This window comes from Crocuta crocuta, unplaced genomic scaffold (genome assembly GCF_008692635.1).
Source record: "Crocuta crocuta isolate KB4526 unplaced genomic scaffold, BGI_CrCroc_1.0 scaffold258, whole genome shotgun sequence".
Taxonomy (NCBI): domain Eukaryota; kingdom Metazoa; phylum Chordata; class Mammalia; order Carnivora; family Hyaenidae; genus Crocuta; species Crocuta crocuta.
This window is the reverse complement of record NW_027532842.1, coordinates 8,052,525-8,072,395: the sequence shown is the minus strand read 5'-3', so window position 1 is coordinate 8,072,395 and position 19,871 is coordinate 8,052,525. Positions and strand designations below refer to the sequence as shown.

The window sequence follows — 19,871 nt, the reverse complement described above, 5'->3', positions numbered from 1 at the left end:
AGGAGAAACACGAGGGTCAGGGAGAGAGGCTTTGGCCAAATGGAATCTGAGGGGCCACGACAAAAACAGGCAACCGGAANCTCCCCGCCCCTCCCCCGCCCCGCCGCCTTCTCTTCAGTCCACCGCAAACTTCTGCCCCTAGGTCTCCATCAGCATTAGTGCTGTCAGGGATATCTGGGTGGCTGAGTCAGTGAAACGTCCAACTTTGGCTCAGGTCATGATCGCACGGTTCATGGGTTCGAGCCCCGTGTCAGGCTCTGCGCTAGCTGGGAGCCTGAAACCTGCTTTGGATTCTGTGTCTCCCTCTCTGGCCCTCCCCCACTCATGCTCTGTCTCTCTCAAAAATAAACATTTTAAAAAACAACTAGTTCTGTCAGTAACCTTAGTTTTGCCAAGCCCAGTGGTCACTCCTGTCTTCCTTTCACTTAGATTCTCAGCCATATCGACAGAATCGATCACTCTCTCTGTGAAATATTTTCTGCCTTCACTGGCCTCTTCTCAACCTTTGCCGGACTGCCCTGCCTCTTCCCGTCTCCCAGAGCCAGGAGAACTCCAGGGTTCAGCCCTGAGTGTGCTTTGAATCCACTCCTCTCTCCTGAGGCCACCTCCCCTGCTCTGTGGATCCCTGTGCATGAAGTTCTAGAAAACCGCCCATAGGAGGCTGACAGCATGTGAGACGGTCACAGATAACATCAGGCAGAGCTTCTCTTTGAAAAGTAAGACTAAAACTCTTGAAAATTATTTATGTTACTCTACATTTAACAAAAATTACATTATAACCGCATAATGTGATTCCTAGAACAAAGAAGAAGTATTGTTTTGGGGATGATTTTCTAACAGAATGAAAAGAGCACAACGAGACGGGCCTTCACATTGGGCTTCCAAGGCACAATCATGAAAGGGTGATCTTTACTGCCTCAGATTTCCCAGACCTCCGCCTCTGAAGGCCAGGCTTGGGAACCGGAAGCACCTTGTCACGATACTTGCCACCTGTTTCTTCTCAAATTTTTAACCGGTGTCCACAGTAGGCCAGGCCCTTCTCTTCCCTTTGGTTGTAATCTGGAGTTCGCCAATACTTGCATGAACTTAGAACTACTTCCCGCTTACATAGAAAGGATCCTGGGCTTGGACAGGGTGGCCTGAAGCTCCAGAGACAAGGGTCTCCCACCTCCTGGGGTCACAGGTGACAGTCCACAGAAGGGCACCTGGCCCAGGAAGAGTCCTCAAAACCTTCCGGATAGAGGCTCGGGGGTGGCTGGGTGGCCAAGCTGGAGAGCGGGAATGCGGAAAGGTCAGCAGCCATGTGGTGGGGGGAGTGGATTCAGGAGGATGAAACTGACGTGTACAAAGCTGTGCGTAGAAACGAAAAGCACGCGTCCTGACGGGTGGGCCCTGGTTCCGGGGGTCCGTCCTCCCGAGGCCCGAGGCCGCCTGCAGTATAGTCGCCCGGGCCTGCAGACCCCTCCCTCTTCCTAAATGAGGTCACCTGTAAACCAGTCTCCGCGCTGCTGACAGGTGTGGGGGGCTCTGGGACCGTCCTGAGAGACGAGGCCGGGCAAGGACAGAGCCAGAGCCCAGGAGGGGCCGCTCTAGCCGACGGCACGGCCACCTCGCCGCGGATCAGGACGGCCTTGTCTGAAGGACAAACAGTGACCATTTAAGAACCGGATTATTGACCTGCTTCCTGGTATCACACCTCCAGCTGGCTGGGTCAGGCAGGGTCACCGTGAAGCCAGTGCAGGCGTGATGATCTTTAAAAACGGAATGAGTGAGGAAGACCAAGGTAAACGAAGTCAGATCTCAACAAAAAGCAGACCAGTGTCCATGTTCCTCTTTAATACGGCTGGTGTTTACAAGGGGAGGAGGCAGGCCGATGTGATCAGTCAGTCCAGCTCTGCCTCCAGCGCCTTCTGGTCAGTGTCCATACTTGCAAAACTTTCTGCAAAAAGATACAAAGTTAAAAAAAAGATCCATTAAGTATAATAATAGACATCGACCACAGGACATGATGACTCCTATTTTGACACTTAGAAAACCGTGTAACGCAGGTCCCCAGGGGCGTCCTCCAGCCTGCCAGCGTGGGAACCGGAATTCCAGGGACAAGCTCGGCATCAGGAGAGAGACAGGCTGTTAACCTAAGCTGGCAAGTGTCAACTACAACGTTTTTACCGTGTTCTGAACGCTCATTTTTAAATGTCTTCCTCCAGTAACACGGGTGCTTTCTTGGCAAGGGCGCCGTACCTTCACCAGTTTTCTTTGTTGCCAAAGCTTCGGATGCTCGGTCCTCCGTGTTGGGGGGGGAGCCCTTTGCTGCGCGGCACGGCCTTCACCGCCACTGGTGTAGCGAGGTTCGAGTTGTATTTTGATAAAATCTGAAACGAAACAAATTTCTTTTTATCAAGTCATATGAACTACACAACAGACTTGGAAGGTGTTATAAAATACTCAAGAAGAGCCAAGAAGAGGAGCTAGGCTCAGTCAGTTAAGCATCTGACTCTCATGATCTCACAGTTTGTGAGTTCGAGCCCCCCACATCAAGCAAGCTCTGCGCTGAAAGTGCAGACACTGCTAGGGATTCTCTCTCCGTCTTTGCCCCTTCCCCACTTACTCTCTGTCTCTCTCTCAAAAATAAACTTACCAAACAAAAATCTTTAAAAAAAAAGCCAAAAATGTAAAGCTATGGGTTATTTGAAACAGTACTTTTTTCAGCAGCACAGACATTCAACAGCAAAGAAAGGACGGTTAGAAACTGAACCTTAATGTGGAGGCTTGACTTCTGAAGCCTTCTAAAATGTACTCTAAGATTAATGGAAGTAAAATAAGCACTAACATATCCCCAAGAGCAAATGAAGCCTTTACAACATTGTCAGGGAAAATAAATATAGGAAAGGACAAAATACATGCTCAAAAGAAAGATGATCAGCTACGGAAGACTATAAAAAGGGGAGTCTGAAATATCAGCTATGATTTGTTTTCATATCTAAAGAGGTGATACATTAAATAAAAGGCTACCCCCCCTTTCACGTAAAAATAAAAAGAGAAGGACTAACCCCAGCAAAGTAGAAACTCGAGATAATTCCCATAAAGACAACATGCTCGCTCAAGTGTCTAATGTCCAGGAAAACAGAAAAGACCGAGAACAAAGGGCAACAAATACTTTCTTGATATCCCAGGACGAGTCCGCTCTCCTGGTGTTTAGTTATTATTCCAGAAAGTCACGGCTAAGGAGCTTGCGAGAATGGTTCTGCACAATTCCAACTGCCTAAGCGATAGCTGCCACTCTAACTTCTGTTACGGTGGGGATGACTGGCGGTGGCAGAGTCGAGCCGGCGGTCCTTACAGATCAGTAGGAGACTAGAGGTAGGTGACGTACTAAACAATCAGACATTCTTGGAGTGCCTGGGGGCTCTGTCGGTTAAGCATCCGACTCTTGAGTTCGGCTCAGGTCACGATCTCACAGTTCGTGGGACTGAGCCCTGAGTCGAGCTCTGCACGGACAGTGTGGAGCCTGCTTGAAATTCTCCTCCGCCCCCACCCTTATAAATACATAACCATTTAAAAAAAAAATTAGATATTCTAACATTTAAGTCAACTTTTCTTAAACTGAAGTCCAAGATGCCTCAGGTTCAAGAAACAGTGATAGAAGTTATTCGTGATACCCTTCCCTGGAGAACTGTGACATAAACGGCATTTCCGGTTTTGCCAGCCACACCTCCAGTGGAAACAGTCAACATAGAAATTGCAGGTGAACAATTATTAGCAAATACTATAAGAATAAATTTCAGAACAAGAAGTAGCACGCAAAGAGAAAATGTGCCACGAGGAAATAAAAGTATGATGAAATGGTGAGTTCATGCTCAGCCAGAACAGCCTACCCGGTGCTCTCAGGAGGGACTAAGAGCCCAGAGTTTAGATTTTCTCAGGACACAATCTAGCACGTTAGCCCGATGAGAAATAAGGCCGTTTTTATATAGTTTCAGGTCTTTAATGTAAACATCTGATTTTGAAAGGAATGTATCAGAAAAAGAAATAGCCTGGAAAACTAACCTGGAGAATATCCTCTGGAATGGTGGTGACTTCTGGAGGGGTAGGTGTTCTCAGCAGATTCTCGTAAGAAGAAATTACGGGAGAAGAGGGATCCGCAAAACTCTCACAACACTTCTCTGAATTTAAAACTAACGATGTACAGTCTTTCATTTCCAAATCATTTGATGAACTGTTTGTTTCTGATAATGGGTAATTTGTGGATTCCTATTGAACGAAAATAAATCATGAAATCATGATGGCATAAAACACAGTAAATAAAAATCACTAGTCAGTTTTAGTTGGGTTGCACAAAAGTGACCTGCTCTTCCTCGACCGATCACAAAGAAAATGGAGGAAACACAGAAATGGCACATGGAGCACAAAATCCCATCTTCGGTTTAACATGAGAACGAACCGGGTCTGAGACAGCTTTAGACGGACTCACCCACCCAGTTTCAGGGAACACGAAGCTGGCCCAGGTAAGAGTAACACCACGGGTGAGGAAAGGGTTACCACACGCCCTCGCTCTGTAGGCAGGCACAGCCCGTGTGAGGAGAACTTAGCATGTGATTCATGCCAACCTGACCAATCCAGTAAATCGCCTCCTCTCTCCAGGGCCAGAGTTAACAGAGTCACATCAGTAGAGGGCCTTCCACAAGCACAGGGAACACAGGAGTGGATCCATTTTAAGTGGCAAGTACTAGGAGATAACCCGATAGATCCTTCAACTGATACTAGTATTTTGTCAGTCTATCTACATGGCTAAGACAGTGGTAACAAGCCGCACGGGTCTATTTGGATTTAGTTTTAAATTCATCACATTTTTAAAAGTAAAACTTAGGTCCTCAGATGCACTAGCCACATCTTAGGGATTGCCCCCCGGTCTGCCGTGCTGGTGGTTGTACATGCCCACAGCAACCTCAAAAATGGGATGAGGCATGATTCCATTAATTTGTTCATTGAGAAGTATTTGGAAAAAGCAGAAGTCACCCATAAATTTGTCACCTGGATGTAATCACACTTTGGTGTGTTTCTATCCATTCTTTTATTCTTTTTCTTTGAAACAAAGTATATTGTGTGTGTGTGTGCACATGTATACATGTGCATGCATGTCATTCTTCAAAATGTTCGGGGCGCCTGGGTGGCTTAGTCGGTTAAGCGTCCGACTTTCGCTTAGGTCATGATCTCGCGGTTCGTGGGTTTGAGCCCCGCGTCGGGCTCTGTGCTGACTGCCAGCTCAGAGCCTGGAGCCTGCTTCAGTCTGTGACTCCCTCTCTCTCTGACCCTCCCCTGCTCACGCTGTCTCTCTCTCCTAGAAATAAATAAAACATTAAAAATTAAAAAAAAAAAAAAAATGTTCTTTTTATGTTATCTGTGCTTTAAAACATATGCTAGGGGCGCCTGGGGGGCTCAGTTCAGCATCTGACCTTTGTTTCGGCTCAGGTCATGATCTCATGGTTCGTGAGTTTGAGTCCCACATCAGGCTCTGCACTGACAGCGCGGAGCCTGCTTTGGATTCTCTCTCCCCCTGGCCCTTCGCTACTTTCTGTGTCAAAATAAATAAATGAATATTAAAAAAAAAAAACATGTGCTAGTTACAGAAAACTATACACACCTTAGTGTATTTTCCTTCTATGCGACCACTTGACATTTAGGTTTTCCCCATGCTTTGCTCTTATAAATAATGCTGCTCCTTCCTCTGTAACCTTGTTATAATTCTTTGTGCCAATGTACCTTAGAGTGAATTCTGAGACATGGTTAAAGGGTATGAAAAAACTTTAAAGCTTTTGCTATATGCTGCCAAATTCCCTTAAATTCCCCTCCAGAAGTTTGTAAATATACTCGTAAAGGCTGCAGTAGTCTAAGTGGTTTTGTTTTTAAATTGAAGTACAGTTGACATACAACAAAGTTTTTAAAACAGACGAAGTCTAGAAATAATAGTGTATATGAGTCATCAGGAAAAAGACTGGAGCTTTCAAGGTTGTGGAAACGCACCAAAGCTGTACTATTCTTTGTAGAAGGAATTTTCAAACCAGGAGTGCAGAATGTGGGCGCCAAGGGGGAATCTGTACAGTAGCCACCTAAAAGACACAAACAATGGCATGAAATTATACATTGGAAAATAAAGTTGAGGGGCAACTGGATGGCTCAGGCAGGTGGGTGGCAGACTTTAGCTCAGGTCATGATCTCCTGGCCCATGGGTTCGAGCCCCGCATCGGGCTCTGTGCTGACAGCTCGGAGCCTGGAGCCTGATTCAGATTCTGTCTCCCTCTCTCTCTGCCCCTCCCCTGCTCATACTCTCTCAAAAATAAACAAAATTATTTTTTTAATGTTTATTTTTGAGAGACAAAATCTGTATGAACTTTATGAAGAAAATCAAATTTCTAAAGAAGAAAAGGGGGACGGAAGAGGACCAGGAGGCCACCTACCTTCTAAGACATTAGGATTTACTCTGAAGCTGTAACTATCAGAACAAGAAAGAGATCGCAGAAGCAGACCCATGTGTTTACAGACATGTAACTCTAACCCAGAGTATGGCGAAAGCAATCTTAAAATGATCAGGCTAGCAAAATTTTATTAAGTCTAAAAATCACGTGCTGGGAAAGATGGAGAAATAGGATCATAAACACTGCTGGTGGGAATCAGAACAGCCACCCTTGGGTGGCAATTAAGCATTTTCCAGAATATGGGAAAACAATTTGAAATGGTAGCTACTGTATTCTGAGTATAGTTTATGTAAGAAAATAAGAATCTAATCAACAGGCTGAAACTTTTTTTAAAAAAGGTACTATTGATTCTGCATCAGAAGTTGGCTGAATGAATATACATTTATGTTCTAAGTTAAAATGTTAAAAACAAACAAGCTGACAAATATATATTTTTAATACTTTTTTTTTTTTTGAGAGAGAGAGAGAGAGAGCAAGCGAGCGAGTGAGCAAGCATGAGCAGGGGAGGGGCAGAGAGAGGGAAACAGAATCCAAAGCAGGCTCCAGGCTCTGAGCTGTCAGCACAGAGCCCGATGCAGGGCTTGAACTCACTGACTGCGAGATCATGACCTGAGCTGAAGTCAGATGCTTACCTGACTGAGCCACCCAGGCGCCCCAGATGAATACTGACTATAATCAGTAAAGCTATGGAAAGCATACCAGGAAATTGTATCTTTCTCTAGGATGGAATCACGCTGCACCCAATGGGACGGTACTTTACATGATTCAATGTTATGAACTGACAAGATACAGAAGTAATTGGGGCGCCTGGGTGGCTTAGTCGGTTAAGCGTCCGACTTTCGCTTGGGTCATGATCTCACGGTTCGTGGGTTCGAGCCCCGCGTCGGGCTCTGTGCTGACTGCCAGCTCAGAGCCTGGAGCCTGTTTCAGTCTGTGACTCCCTCTCTCTCTGACCCTCCCCTGCTCACGCTGTCTCTCTCTCTGTCTCTCCTGGAAACAAATAAAAATATTAAAGAAAAAAAAAAGATGCAGAAGGACTATGTCTAAGCTGATGAAACCTTTTTTTTTTTTTTATGTTTTTATTTATTTCTGAGAGAGAGAGACAGCGTGAGCAGGGGAGGGTCAGAGAGAGAGGGAGTCACAGACTGAAACAGGCTCCAGGCTCTGAGCTAGCTGTCAGCACAGAGCCCGACGCGGGGCTCGAACCCACGAACCGTGAGATCATAACCTGAGCCAAAGTTGGATGCTTAACCGACTGAGCCACCCAGGCGCCCCGATGCAACCATTTTTGTACCAAGATAATCCAGAAAGAGGATAGACGAGAAGTAATGTAGTTCTTATACTCACCAGTTTTTTTCAACTTCTGGATTACGAGGCCAGGAGTAGCAAAGAAATTCTCACCGGTCACTGGTTCTGATTCTACGGCCCTCTCCCTGGTATGATTCATAGGGAAATTATAAGGTAAAAAAGTTAACACTGAACCTCTGGGGGGAAAATGCAGTCTTACCATATACCGTCAAGTCCAGACAAACGTCCAGTCCTATTCTGCGTAACACACGTACCACTGAACTTTTTTATTAACGCACACACGTGGCTCAAAAAAGGTCGTGAACCATTTTGTACTGACAAAAGCCTTGACTGAGAAGCAGGTTAAGAAACCCTGACTTACAGGAACGCCGTAAGTTTAACTCATTTGTTCAAATACAGGGGCTACACAGCTCATGGTTTCAAAACCATACAGTGGAATTTTGCAGCCAGTTTACAGATATAAATTAAGAACCTGTCATTGTTTTGGACTAAAAAAGACCCTGTGATCTCACTCAGGGTATTGTAGCCATTTACTCAGATGTCTGAAAATATAAAGAGAAGTATCATCAAATACTACAAGATGGTTCAACTAACCAGTTGTGCTGGCATAATTCACTGAGTGATTTTTACCTCCAAAACATCTTCTTCTATAAGTTATGTAAATTGGAATCAGTTTCTGGGGTATTCTGTTCCAGTTACAAGTCTTTTCTGTGACAGTTTTACTTACTGTAGCTTTAGATATTTTACCATTAGTAGGTCGAATTCCCTCATTACTATTATTTTTATTACTATTTTAGCGACTACTTTTATTTGAGATTTTATGTTTTTAAGTAATCTTTACACCCAACATAGGGCCCAAACTCATGACCTCAAGATCAAGAGTTGCACGCTCTTCTGACTGAACCAGCCAGGCACCCCTTTTTTGGCTACTTTTACTTTTCATTCTTCCAAATAAATTTTAGAGTCATTTTATCATTTACCTTTAAAAAATCCTACTGAGGCTTTGTTGTAAATGCATGACATCTATAAATTAATTTGTCGTGATTAAGCATCTTAACAACAGTCTATTAGGATGAAGTTAAAACATTATATTCCCCAATTTTTCCTTACTTAACCCAGAAATATTTTATGGTTTTTATCACGTAGATCTTTTTACACCATGACTGACATCAGTCTTTCACATTTTTGATGCAAGTCTGAATGAATTTTTTCCTACTCTGTTTAGGAACTAGTTATTAATAAAATACAGGAAAACATGATTTTAAATGGTCACCTTACCACAATATAAAACATATCTTCTATCAGCCTCTTTCTTGAAGTTTGAGATGTGACTTTCTTGGGTTGTCCATGTACAAAACATGGCCTAGAAGTACTTGCTATTGGCGAAAGTATCAAGAATGATGTTAAATAATGGTGACAGATAGCTTCACTATTAAGTTGGAGATCTGTAATTTATCATGTTAATGAAGTACTCTATTTGGGGTTTGACCAAGCATTTTAAAGGAATGAGTATCAAATTTTACCAAATTCTTAGGGCGCCTAGGTGGCCCAGTCAGTTAAGCATCTGACTCTTGATTTGGGCTCATGATCTCACAATTCACGAGACTGAGCCTCACGTCAGGTTCTGGGCTGACAGCACAGGGCCTGCTTGGGATTCTCTCTCCTTCTCTCTTTGCCCTTCCCCCACTTGCATGCGCTTTCTCTCTCCCTCTCAAAATAAACTTTAAAAAATTTTATCCAATTCCTTATTGGCATCTCTTAAGATTATCCTTTTTTTTCTTAATTAAATCATTAAAATAATGTACGTTTTGAGTTTTCAAGTATTAAACTCTCTTTGCATTCCTGGGATAAGCTTAACTTGTAAGTTATCCACTAGTAATATTCTGCAAATTCAATTTTTGAGTATTTTAATTGGGATTTTACATCCATATTTATAAGCGGGTTGGCAGTAGTTTTCTTTTGCATGCTCTGTCAATGTTATCAAGGGTGTGTCAATCTCATAAACTAACTTCAGTGTTTTCTGTCTTAGATGTTTTAGAAAAAGAACTTTCTAAAGTAGGTTTCATGTCCAGTGTCAAGCCCAGCGTGGAGCCTTCGCAGGCGCCTGAACTCACAAGGCTGAGATCAAGCCCCGGGCTGAGATCAAGAGTTGTACACTTAACCAACTGAGCCACCTCGGTATCCCCAAAAAGGAACTTTTTAAATCCAATAAAAGCTCCAATAAAACTTTATTTACCAAAAAATGGGGAGCAGGCTGGCAGTGGCCTGTGGCAGTAGTCTGTAGACCCCTGATAATGACAATTCTTTTTAAAGCTGATTATTTTCGGGGCACCTGGGGGTTCAGTCGGTTGAGCGTCTGACTATTGACTTTGGCTCAGGTCATGATCTCACAGTTAAAGAGTTCAAGCCCCGCAGTGGGCTCTGTGCTGGCAATGTGGAGCTTGTTTGGGGTTCACCCTTACCTGCTCTATCTGCCCTTCCTCCACTCCTGCTCTCTCTCTCTCTCAAAATAAATAAATAAACATTGTTTTAAAGGCGGCTTACCTTTTATTCTCCTTCATGTTTTTAAGTCCCATCGTGTAATCTTCATTTAAACATGCGGTATAGTCTGAGATACCAAAGTGTTCTAATTTAGGAGTTACACACTCAAAATCATCCATCTTTAGTGCACATTTTGGAGTTTTTAGTACTTTAACCAGGGGCTGCTTGGCAGATGGACTTAGGGCTTGGGGCTCTTCCTCATAGTTGTTTACTGCCTGTGGAGGGTTTGGTGGAAGCTGGGATATCATGTACCGCTCAAGTCCAAAATCTGAAAGTTGGGGACTCCGTGGAGACTTCTCAGAACTAGAAGTGCTCGGAATAGCAGGATCGGACAGACCGTCCTTCACATCAGGCATTTGAAAATTTTCATGCTTCGTGTACTCTGATTCAGAGTCCGTGATTTCTTGTTCATCCACTGTGAGGAAACCAAGGAGGTCATGTTCTGGTCAAACATCAAACCACAAAATCCCACATACTAAAGCCACATAAAACAGCTCCATTTGAAATGTCCCCCAAATGAGCAAAAGTCCTGATTCCCTTCTTAGTCTCTAAAGTTTTTTTCAATTGTCACTTTAGGAAAGTTCTGTACCTCTTATCTACCCATACCCCATTTTGATGACACATTAAAGAAGGAAAGTAAACTAAAGTGCTAAAAGATGACAAATCAATGCAAATAAAAGTCCAATATCCTTACTTCCCCAGTTAATGTGATCTACCAATCTTTTTAAATAAACTTTGGAACTACTTTATCATTTTATGACATTAATTACAGTGTGTAATTAACTATGATCTAGATTTAACACAAAGTATAACATTAGTTTAGATTTTTCATGTACAGATGCCTAAGTTAAGAAGGAAAGATTGTCCGTCAAGATAAATTTTTATCCTCAGTCTGGAACACCTGTATCAAAAGCCTGGTTGAGGAAAATAAAAGGAGAGCATTAGAAAGACATGTAGCTTCTCAACCTTGGATAGGTTACATCTGGCTCCAGACCCCATACGGTTAATCACCACACTGTACATTTCAAAATCAATAATTTACTAACAACTATGCTTTTTCCCACAATCCTTTGCCATTTCCTGCATCCGTCAATGGTTAAGGAATTTGGTGTGGGACCCAAGTTGCACTTAAAAGGTCCAGGATAGCACCCATGATGCCAAGGAACTGGAGAAGGGAAAACACTAGCTTTTAGTGTGAGAGACAACAGAAAGTCAAAGAGGACAACCAGAAAGAAGATACGTGGATCTGGCCGGGATCTGGGCAGAGATTAACTTAACGAATGACAGGGCTTCAGTGAGATAGCAAGATGGGTATGAAGGAAACGGAGGGCAACTGTGAAGTGTGTAGCATGAAGTGGAAAAGAAAAAAGAACCAGTAATGAGGGTAACAGAAAGCAAGAAAACATGGAGAGGGTGAGATGAAGGAAAAGAAATGAAAATGTGTTTAGAATCCTCCATGGGACAGGCATTTGAATGTTTCACTCAGTTTTCATATGAACTATTTCAAGCACAAAATCTCTTTGAATATTTTTTCATTTTTATACATAAACACCAGTTTGGAGAACACTCAGCTGATAAAATGTAAAGAGCCAAAACCTGACCTCACATCCTTTGATTCCAAACACTGCCATCTGTTTAAGAATAAGAATGGAGGGAGTTAATACAGAGATGTGTTTCAGACAACCTTGAATAGATATCATGGGTTGCTAAATTGGAAATATGAATTGTAACAACTGTACTTATTGATGGAAATGGGAAAAAATTTCTCTAAAATATCCTGTCCATTGTATTCTTTTTAAGAAGAAAGTATTTGTACTTTTCTTGTTATGAATTGGAATGTATCTTTGTTGGGTCTGATAATGATCTTTTTTGTTTCTCTTCATCTTTAAAGGAAGGTCTATAGTTAAAATGGGGTCCATCAGACATTGGTATAGATCCTTATCAGAATCTTTTGGGTACAAAGGAATAGGAAGGGATTAATTTAGGCTGTACATTTAGTCGGCCAGCTAAGAGATCCAACAGATTGGAGGAATGAAAAGGTGAACAATTTTTCTTTGAAGGTAGTATTTTGTTTGTTTTGACTAGCAACAGGACACGAACTAGGATAGAGTACAGGTTTTGCATGCATGATAAACCAGGACGTGTTAAGCACGGNAAAAAAAAAAAAAAAAAAAGGTTACAGACTCTGGTTTCATGGCTTTTGGCCCTTGGAAGAGCTGCTGATTCAGAGTTCTGTCTCAGCATTGTGCTTTCTGTTAATTCTGAGACATGTTATAAGGGCTACCAAAAACTTATTCTTGTATTTATCACAAGGCTGTCACTGAGAAGATTAATAAAATCATCGCTGTTTCACTGTGTCATAGGGAGTTACTATCATCCCCATTTTGCAAGGGAGAATAAAGCAATTCAGAGAAATGATCCAAGGTCACACACCCATAGTAGCTGGTGGAGCCTACATTTGAGTCCATAGCTGTTCACGCTAAAGTCAACTGAATTCTTTCCACTGTACCATGCAGATAATACCCTCCACCCATATCCTCAATATATGTTTTTTGAATTTAACTAATGGTTTATTTATGTACAAAGATCATTCTCATAACAGAAACAAAGACACTGAAGTATATTGAAATTAGTCACTCACGGGTATGGGCATAACGATAGTTAACACCATGTGATTAACATGCCAGGCACTATTCTAAACAACTTTTATCTCATTCAATCCTTCTACAACCTCAAAGGTAGATACTAGTCAACATCTCCACTTTACAGATGAGATACTGAGGTACAAGGTTAAGTAACTGGTCAAAGATAATACAGTTAGTAAATGGCAGAATTACAGATTTGCATTCAGATTGTTTGGCTCTAAATTCTAAAACACCATGCAATCCTACCCTTTGTTAGAACTGTACAACTTAAAAAAAAGGACTTTATCAGTTTATGTTGCCCCCAATTTCTCCTTCTACAGAAGAAAAAACTGAGAACAAGAAAACTGAAATAGCATGCCTTAAGATCAGTCTCGCAGCTACCTTTGGCAGAGCTGACTAGAAACCAACTGTCCTAAAATCATGTAGATCTGTCCTGCCTTTCATATAGCACTTTGTGCAGGAGAGGAAGGTCTGTCTTCCATTGGCACCACCAATCAGCACTGCATCCAGCAGCGTTTGCTGAATAAATGATCACATAAAACAGTCACGTAACGGCAGATCCAGGATCAGACACCATGACCAAGCCCAGAGTAACTGTACTTAATCACGCTGCCTTCCTTCTTTAATACTTAGACAAATGCCATAAAATGCCAATCATTCACACCTGCATTTTTCTTGTCACGTGGATTATATCCATACTTCTGGAAAAACTCTGTTATTTTCATGATATCCATTGAATTTTTCTTCATTAGTACTTTTGTTGCTTTTACAAAACCAATGCTTTCTTGACTTTCCAAACTTGCTTTATCAAGAAGAAGAATGACATCATCCTTTTATGAGGAAAAAAAGTACATTATAATTTTTTTATCAAAAGACTTAGCCTTAAGACTAAAAGACTAAATCTATTTATTTAAAAATTACCACACAAAGATGATAATTTATATTATAGGACTAATACCTTTAGAGTCTGGACTTCGGAATGAAGGTCATATAAAATTCTCGCTGGATAGTCTTCAAAGTCTTCAGTATGAGTAGAGAAAGGAAAAAATACAATAAGGAAGAAGTGCAATTAGGAAAAGGAGGAAAAAGAATAAAAAATATAATTTAGTATTGTTTCTTAGAATTTAAAAACCCTTGTGGATATTTATTTATAATTTGTTTCTTGTCAATTACAAAGAAAAGTATTAAGGCTTTTAAAATTAAATTATAACATACAAAAAAGTACAAAAATCAGAAGTATACAGCTTGATAAATTTCAAAGTGAACATGCCTACATAATTAGCACTCAGATCAAGAAGGAAAGAAGGGAGGGAGGAAGGGGAGAAGGAGGAAATGTAATCCTATCTAGCAATTTTTTTTATAATGAGCACTTTTTGGTTCCTATTTTTAAAATCTTTGGCAATGACAGTACTTATGCTTTCTTCTAAAAGAAAGAAATTGTTCTGCCTTTTGCATTTAGAGCTACAATCCTCCTGAAATGGATTTTTTTCATATGGCAAGAGGTAAGGATCAATATCCATTCTTATTTTCCATGAGTGTTCAACTGACCAGGCACCACTTATTGAAAAGACACCCTTCACCCACTGTACTGTTCCCTCTCTTACCAGTCAGTTGCAATGTATGTAATACACATCACATAAAAGCAGTTTTTTAAAGAATTATGTTTTTCTTTCTAAGACCTGCCTCCTTTGAAGGTCTCCTTTCACCTGTTAGAGCTTACCCCAATTTTTATTTGGGAAATGCAAGTCAACATGCAGTGATACCTCGTACCTACTAGAATGGCTGTATTCGAAAGACAGATCATAATAAATACGAGGATGTGGAGAAACTGCATTGCTGGTAGAAATGTACAATGGTGTACCCACTTTAGAAAACGATTTGGCAGCTCTTCAAAAAGTTAAACGTAGGTTTACCATATGACCCAGCAATTCTAACTGTATACCAAAGAGAACTGAAAACATAAAGTTCACCGGAAATGTTTGCATATATTCACAATATCTAAAAAGTGGAAACAACCCAAATGTTCATCAACTGATGAATAAACACAATGTGGGATGGCCATACAATGGAATATTATTCAGCAAAATAATGGAATGAATTACTGATACATGCTACAACATGGATGAACTTGCAACATCATGCTGAAATAAGTCCGTCACAAAAGCCTACTTTCGTAGGATGCCTTTTATATGAAATACCCAGAACATGCAAATACATACAGGCAGAAAGTAGAGCAGCGGTTGCCGAGGGCTAGTGGGGCAGGTGGGATGGGGTGACGGGGAGTGGACGTTACCAGTCACGGGGGTCTCGGTTGAGGGTGATGAAAATCTAAACTTACTGCAATGGCTGCACAACTCTGTGAATCCACCAAGAACCACTGGATCGTGTCCTTTAAATGCTGAATTTTATATTATGTGAATTACACCTCAATAAAGAAGTTTAAAAAGTCAATCAGTTTAGTGATTCATCACTGTGACCATAAAAGCTGAAATTTTTGGTGATCATTTTCTCTATCACAATTCCATCTATTTTTTAAAATTAAAAAAAAAAGTTTTTATTAATTTTTGAGAGAAACAGTGCGAGCCGGGGAGGGACAGAGAGAGAGGGAGACACAGACTCTGAAGCAGCTCCAGGCTCTGAGCTGTCAGCACGGAGTCTGATGTGGGGCTCCAACCCATGAACCCCAAGATCATGACCTGAACCAAAGTTGGATGCTTAACTGAGCCAGCCAGGCGCCCCAAATTCATATTTTCTGTAATACATATTGGCCACAAATAGAAAAATTATCCCAACTTTTTCTTATAAAACCAGAAGAAAGTGCAAAATTTGTGTACACAGCTAATATGCCGGTAAGAAGGTAAATTAGCACAAGCGTTGTGGAAAGCAATTCAGTTATCAAGAACCCAAAGGGGCACCTGGCTGGCTCAGTCTGTAGAGCATGCAACTCCTGATCTCGGGGTCATGAGATCAAGCCCTACACTAGGTGTAGAGCTTATGTTTAAAAAAACAAAAGAAAAAAGAAAGGAAAAAGAAAGAGAAAACAAAAAATAATATAATATTAATAGTGGTGTCTTTGGATGGCTGAGTTACAGGAAATATTTATTTTCCTCTTTCTACTTTTCTGTATCTCATATTTTTTGTCATGTACATATACTGGTTTCATAGTCAAAAGAATACACATTTTTAAGTGGCTGGAACACTATTCATAATATAACAAACGTAAAAGGAGTCTGTGTCTGCAGAGCACAGTATTTTAAGGCAAATTACACTTACGACATTTATAAAATAATCTCAAAACCTGAGCTACTCTTGCAACAATTTTTTAAAAATGTCTAATACAAAGGTTAGTGGTGAAGAATTCTGCTCTATTAACTTTTTTTTTTTTAAAGCAGTGTTGAGGGGTGCCTGGCTGGCTCTGTCACAAGATCATGAGACTCTTGGTCCCCAGGTCGTGAGTTCCAGCCCTGCGATGGCTGTCAAGATTAGTTAAAAAATAAATAAATAAAAAGCATCGAGTACCAGTGTGTGTGTTGGCAATACGATTTGCTGGGGGGAAATACAGGCATTTACTGCAACTATGGACCATTCGGGTGAGGCAAAGTCACTTTACAAGCAAAGAAGCCTTCTAAAAAACTGCGTTTTTTTAAATTACACTGTATTTTTAATAATATCCATGATATGCGACTTGAAGTATATCATGTATAAATTAGTGTGTTATGAGCTCAATCTGTCAACTTAACGTACATGTTTACTCTATCCTGTTTCTCTTCGCAACACAGCAACAGGCTACTTCAGTACTTGCGGAGGGCCGGTGTGGTTGTGCACAGACCTGAACACAGCCACGCAACGTACTCGCGGGGGCAGAAGAGTAAATAAAAAGGTGACACTTGCAGCCCCTCGGGGCTCTGTTAACGACAAACGTCGAGCATTTTCACAGGTGTACCGCCCCCATTCCGTATCTCCTTCGAGGCACCCCTCACCACGCAGAGGAGGTGACACACTTTCTGCGGGCGTGTGCGTTCCTGCTGGTCCAGGCCCTTCTGACGCGGGTCCGCGACGCCCGCCGACGCCCGCCGGCCTCACTCACCGCTCTCCTCTCCGTCCAGCGCCCGCTGCAGCCGGGCCGTCTCGCTGTCCAGGCTGACGGCCAGAGACCGCAGCTTCGCGCAGAAGCTTCGGATCAGCTCCATGGAGGAGGACTGCTCGGCCGGACGCCGACCGCAGGACGACCGCACCGCTCGCGCAGAGCCCGCCACTAGTTTGAATCTCTTCGCGCCGGAAGTGCCCCTGGCTCCGCGGGGTCGCGCGAGCCCTCTCTCGCGAGAGCTGAAGTCTCGCGCGAAGGGGTAAGGAGGTTCCGGGAGGCGGACGCGCTTCCGGGGTCGTGTCCGCAGGCGTGCTGGGAGGACGGGGGTCGTCTGAGCGACGCGGCCGGTGAGTCGTGGCCGTGTTTCGTGGCTCTGGGAGTCCCTTTCCTTCCGTCCGGAGCGTGGTTGGGCTCCCTGCTTCTTTGGGGGGCACGGCGTGCGCTCCCGGGGGTGGCTGAGCGGCAGGCGGGCCGGAGTCGCGCGCGCGCTGCCCTTCCCTGCGGCCGAGCGCGTAGTCGGTTCGTGGTGCGACTTGCGCCGTGTCTCAGCAGCGACCATGTTCCTGACCGCCCTCCTCCGCCGCAACCGCATTCCTGGCAGGCAGTGGATGGGGAAGCACCGGCGGCCGCGCTCCGTGTCCTTCCATGCGAAGCAGAACCTGGTCCGTCGCCTGGAGATAGAGGCGGAGAACCACTACTGGCTGAGCAGGCCCTACCTCACCGCCGAGCAGGAGTTCGGCCACGCGGCGGCGCGCCGGGCGGCGGCCTTCGAGGCCATCAAGGCGGCCGGCATGTCCAAGGCCCCCCCCCACAGATTCGTGGGAGACCAGCTCGAGCATCTCAATGTCACCAAGAAGTGGTCCTGACCCGCCTTTCGGTTGGACAGGTCGCAGGGCTGCCGCCGCCGCCGTGACTCCGTACCGGAAGTGGAAAGCTAACCTTCGGATCAGATTCTTAACAGCAAACAGGAACCTGGTGGTGTGCATGTAGTCCCTGGGGCTCCGCCTTCTTTACTTCTTCCGAGTCTGATCCCTGCCGTATTGTTTCCTTTTTTTTTTTTTAATCCCGATAGGCAATACAGGAGATTTCCGGGGTCACAGAGGAAATAAAACGTATTTTGGATGGAAGCTTCAAAAAAAACCCCTACAAACTATGGTTTGGAATCTGTGCCTCAGTAGGAGATACCTTATAAAATGCAAATTGCTTTGCTTACCTTCTGTGGAAAGAATCATCTCTAAACATAAATGAAAAAAGCTTTTTCAATTGAAAATAGCATTTTCTTCTTGGATGCTGCTAAAAGTAGACATTTAAGGGGGTTTTTTTGATGTTTATTTTTGAGCGACAGAGCAAGAGCGGGGGAGGGGCAGAGCGACAGGGAGACACAGGCTCCAGGCTCGGAGCTGTCAGCACGTGGGCTTGAACCCACGAACTGCAAGATGGTGACCTGAGCCGAAGTTGGTCACTTAACCGACTGAGCCACTCAGGCGCCCCTAAAAGTAGACATTTAGATAAAAGTATTCATCAGAAAGGCTACGTGAAGCTGTATTTTAACAACCTATTTCTGGGATATAATTGACATACTGTACAGGCCACCAGTAGAAGATGTTTGTTTTTTCAGATTCCCTTTTTCAGTATATAGCACTGTAGTGTACTGTATAAATCCTTTCCGTGTATTACCAAATCTAGGAATCCTGTAATACAAAGGGCTTGACTCTTGTATACCTTATGTATTTTACATGTGAGAAAACATTTAAGAAACTCGTCCAGAATCCATTCCCGTAATGAGTGTGACTTGGATTTAATTTCTGTATAATCTAGAAATCTTAACTGCTATGTTTATAGTTGACAGCATTTTCAAAACAGAAGAAAAAGAATTCAGTCCCATTAACCAGAGATGAAATAACCATCTTTTATATATATTTTTCTGGTAGTCTTTTTGTATGTATGTACTTTTTGAACATGTATTGAATCTGTATGGATAAATAAAATCTTGAGTTAAAAACCAACATTTAAAGGCTATAATGCACATTGCCAGTGGCTTCCAGAAAGATTGTCAAACAGCAAGACCAGTGTATGAGAATGCAAATCTCATTTGCCAATGTTGAATGTTTTCTTCATTAATAAATGATAAATGGTTCACATTTAAATATCTTCCATTGGGATGTGTAGGCTGCAGTGCAGAGTTTTTTTCTTTGTTTTTTTTTATTCATTGCATCTGAAAAATATCTGCCACCTGACAGTTCAATGTTTAGCCAGACTGAACTCTGTTTTTGGTACATATTTTTTGATGATGTATAAATACTTAATGCTTTTTATAGCTCACAAAAATGTCTCTGGTTCATATGAGCAATTTGGTATCTCTGACCATTTCATATCCGGAAATGGTGGCGGCTGATGTTGTTGAGAAAGATGAATAAAGGGGGCTTAGGGGACCTTAAAACCATAACTAAACATTACGCCTGGTGGTTAAGCGTCTGACTCTTGATTTCAGCTCAGGTCATGATCTCGTGGTTCCTGAGATTGACCCCCACATCAGGCTTTGTGCTGACAGCACACAGCCTGCCTGGAATTTTCTCTCTCTGCCCCTCTCCCTCTCGCAGACATTCTTAAACAAACAAACAAAAACAGTAACAACAACAACAAACCATTGCTTCGATCTCTGTAATTCAGAAACTTTGACTTTGGAGTTTGAAAAAGGAATGGATAACTTGAATCTCAGAGAAGGAAGGAGATGCTAGAATCTTGGGTCTGAAGAAATAGAAAGCAGTTCATGAGAAGAGAGATTTTTATGTATAGTTAGGTCATTTAAGGTTTTTT

General features: G+C 42.6%; 2 protein-coding genes across 2 annotated transcripts; one reads left to right on the top strand and one right to left on the bottom strand.

The window, feature by feature from the left end:
• Positions 1 to 1,800: 1,800 nt before the first annotated feature.
• SKA3 (spindle and kinetochore associated complex subunit 3) lies at positions 1,801 to 17,646 on the bottom strand. Its single transcript, XM_077745349.1, has 9 exons — positions 17,055 to 17,646; positions 13,926 to 13,987; positions 13,632 to 13,797; positions 10,326 to 10,737; positions 7,821 to 7,906; positions 6,022 to 6,107; positions 4,048 to 4,251; positions 2,242 to 2,372; positions 1,801 to 1,939 (listed from the first exon to the last, which is right to left on the bottom strand). Exons 1-8 carry the CDS (start codon positions 17,644 to 17,646, stop codon positions 2,244 to 2,246), a joined length of 1,737 nt encoding a protein of 578 aa, XP_077601475.1. The 3' UTR covers positions 1,801 to 1,939; positions 2,242 to 2,243.
• MRPL57 (mitochondrial ribosomal protein L57) lies at positions 17,612 to 19,210 on the top strand. Its single transcript, XM_077745350.1, has one exon. It carries the CDS (start codon positions 17,612 to 17,614, stop codon positions 17,918 to 17,920), a length of 309 nt encoding a protein of 102 aa, XP_077601476.1. The 3' UTR covers positions 17,921 to 19,210.
• Positions 19,211 to 19,871: the final 661 nt, after the last annotated feature.

Excerpts from the sequence above, each read along its gene's own strand:
- MRPL57 (XM_077745350.1), top strand. The coding sequence starts at position 17,612 with ATGTTCCTGACCGCCCTCCTCCGCCGCAACCGCATTCCTGGCAGGCAG.
- SKA3 (XM_077745349.1), bottom strand. The coding sequence starts at position 17,646 with ATGCGGTTGCGGCGGAGGAGGGCGGTCAGGAACATGGTCGCTGCTGAG. Across the intron at positions 7,907-10,325 it reads AACATGAAGGAGAATAAAAG|GGAGAGGGCCGTAGAATCAG; the intron begins GTAAGCCGCCTT and ends GAATCATACCAG. Across the intron at positions 2,373-4,047 it reads TTCCAGAGGATATTCTCCAG|ATTTTATCAAAATACAACTC; the intron begins GTTAGTTTTCCA and ends GTTTCGTTTCAG.